This window comes from Merops nubicus, unplaced genomic scaffold, assembly GCF_000691845.1.
Source record: "Merops nubicus isolate BGI_N331 unplaced genomic scaffold, ASM69184v1 scaffold27895, whole genome shotgun sequence".
NCBI lineage: Eukaryota > Metazoa > Chordata > Aves > Coraciiformes > Meropidae > Merops > Merops nubicus.
The window spans coordinates 49,774-52,433 of NW_008608737.1; the positions used below are offsets into that span (position 1 = coordinate 49,774).

The following is a 2,660-nucleotide window of genomic DNA, read 5'->3' on the forward strand; positions in this document are numbered from 1 at the left end:
GTGTAAGCATATATGCTACAGGACTCTTCTGTTTGTGTTTGGTTTTTTTTTTCAGGAACTAAGAACGTGACCCAGATTACAACAAATGGGGAAAATGAAGGAACTACCAAAATTATTGCACCTTCCCCTGTGAAAAGGTAGGTAGACCAGCAGTTCCCTTTCATCTTTTAAGAGATTGTCTATTGCATTGGATGGTGGAACACATGTATTAATGACTAGTAACAATTTATCCTGTCCATAAGTTCAGGACCATTTGGTGTTCTGCTGACAAGTGTTAGAGAGTGTTGCCCAGTAATTAATTTTAGCAAATCTGGATCTTCTAATGAACCTGAAACAGAGATTCCAGGTGACACAGTGTTTGGAAACCCATGAACTGGGACAAGTTGATGGGAAGGCAAACAGCCTCAGGTTAAATTACAAATAAAAACTCAGATAATGACCTAAGGGGCACTGGTCAAGACAGTCGTGGGGGACATGTGGGCAGGCTGGCAGGGTCCTCAGAGCATGGGCCTTCTGCCTTTTTACATGGCCAGCTCTGCTTGGAATGTGTGAGCAGGGAAGAGCTGGGCATGGCCTCTCTTCAGCTGTGCTTTTCATCACCCATTACACTATTAAATCCAGAATAAAAATCATGAATGTTTCTGCCTCATCATTAGAAGCTGTGAATTGCCAGGGCTTCCCTAGACTTGTGTGGTCTGCTGTGTTTGTCAGTACTGAACTGCACATGTCTGATTATTAGGCAGATTTGAAGGAAGGAAGTGAGGCTCAGAGTCAGAAAGGGATTTAAATCCCTGCTCTTAATTGTAGGTGGAACTTGGGTGCCTAAATCAAAAAAGAATTATTTGACAAAATGAGTCAAAAACTCAGCAACAAACTCTTTTGGTTAGTTAGTTGCCTTAATGTCTGTCTCTGTATGCCCAGTAACCCTTAAAGTTTTTTTTTAGCTGAGTAATTCTGGCCTTAACATTCTGTTAAAGCTGTAGACTTCTGGGCTGACTTCGAAAGAAGAACCTAAAACATTTTCTGCAAATACTTGATTGATAGTGGCTCCTATTGCCTCATCTTCAGAATGGTTCCTCAAAAAAAAAAAACAAGAGCTGTATTTAATTGCTTCTTAAATTTGAGGGAAATTGAATCCAATGTTCTGGTCCTTACGAAATAATGCTGATCATGGGTTAAAAGAAAGTTTACAGTTTTGCCACCCGATCATGCTGAAGCTAGGCCGTTGATCAGGGAACGATACAAAGGTGTATAAACACCTGCAGGGAGGGTGTGAAGAGGATGGAGCCAGGCTCTTTCCAGTGATGCCCAGTGACAGAGCCAGAGGCAGTGGGCACACAGCGAAGCACTGGAGAGTGCTCCTAAGCAGCAGGAAACACTTTTTTCACTGTGGTGACCACAGGTTTCCCAGAGATACAGTGGAATCTCCGTCATTGTGGAGATCTATCATGGAGATAGTTCAATGGCTGTTTGAATGTGATCCTGGGCACCTGGCTCTGGCTGGACCTGTCTGAGCAGGGGTTTGGATCAGATGCCCTCCTGAGGTCCCTGACAACCTCAACCATTCTGTTGTTCTGTGATTTTTTAAGAGAGAGAAAGGTACAAAGAAAGAGGTATGCTTATTCCATAGTGCTGAGATTATTAGTTTGGGAAGGGATGGGAGCTCTGCATTGCAGCTTGTGCTCCAGATGCTGTGTATAACTTTTTAGCAATGAACTGTTAAAAAAAAAAAAAACAACATGGATAGGCATATTGTAGGGCAAGAACCAAAATAAGGCACTCTCAGCATGACAGCTTCAAGGTTTCTGAGTTTAGTTTCTTAGCTTGGAAGTTTAAAAGCAATTCACAGGCAGATTATCACTGAGTCATGATTATAGTGTTAGTCACTTCCAGAAAAAAAAGAAAGTGTTGAAATTTGTTTTTCTTGCATGTTTTCTGTTAGTTTCTCTGTGTGTCTGTCTGCACATGTAAAACACCTTTCAGCTCTGCTAGGTGTAGTACACATGACGGGCAGCCACACATGCTTTGTGAAGCATTTACGTTTTGGAAGTTTTCTCAGTCCTGTGTAATTCTTGCATTAACTGTCAGTCATGTGTGCAAAGCATCCTTTAGCAGCTCTTAAAAGCTGAGTTCTTGTACTTTAACAACTCATTCACTGTTGAGATACATAGTTGGTCACTTCTGCATATGTGGTATAAATTCAAAGTAAACCATAAAAGCCCCCAATGACAGTAATCTCATGTGAAATTCAGATTCTAACCTTTTAAAATATTTTGAATGAACTTGATACCTTTTGCATCTGCCTTCCTGGAGATAATACTACTATCTGAAGAGCTGCCATGCTCTAGCTCTCTAGCTGTAAAGTGTGTGTCTCCTCTGAGTGAATAATGACCTAGGAAACTAATGCAGTAAATTCATCTCCCAGGATCATCCCTCTCTCTCTCTCTGCTATTCAAATTTCTTTAAGCGCAAATATTAGTTTATGCTGTGCAAAACCAATTACTTTTTGCAATACAGGACTGAGACATATTTATGTGAGTTACTAGGTTAGTTTGTAGTAATCACATTTTTGAACCTGGGAATATATTGTATGCACCTGTGAGTCAATAATGGGTGCAGTATTAAGAAAATGTTTTACCTGATAAAGTGTAACTTAATTT

At 40.5% G+C, this 2,660-nt stretch overlaps 1 protein-coding gene across 1 annotated transcript in view; it reads left to right on the forward strand.

Moving 5' to 3' along the window:
- EPB41L4A (erythrocyte membrane protein band 4.1 like 4A) overlaps nucleotides 1-2,660 on the forward strand; it is a gene marked incomplete at its 5' end in the record, with an annotated part of 78,270 nt that overhangs the window by 49,099 nt on the left and 26,511 nt on the right. Inside the window, 1 exon segment of the mRNA XM_008940324.1 lies at nucleotides 56-137. Coding sequence (XP_008938572.1) covers nucleotides 56-137 — 82 coding nt within the window.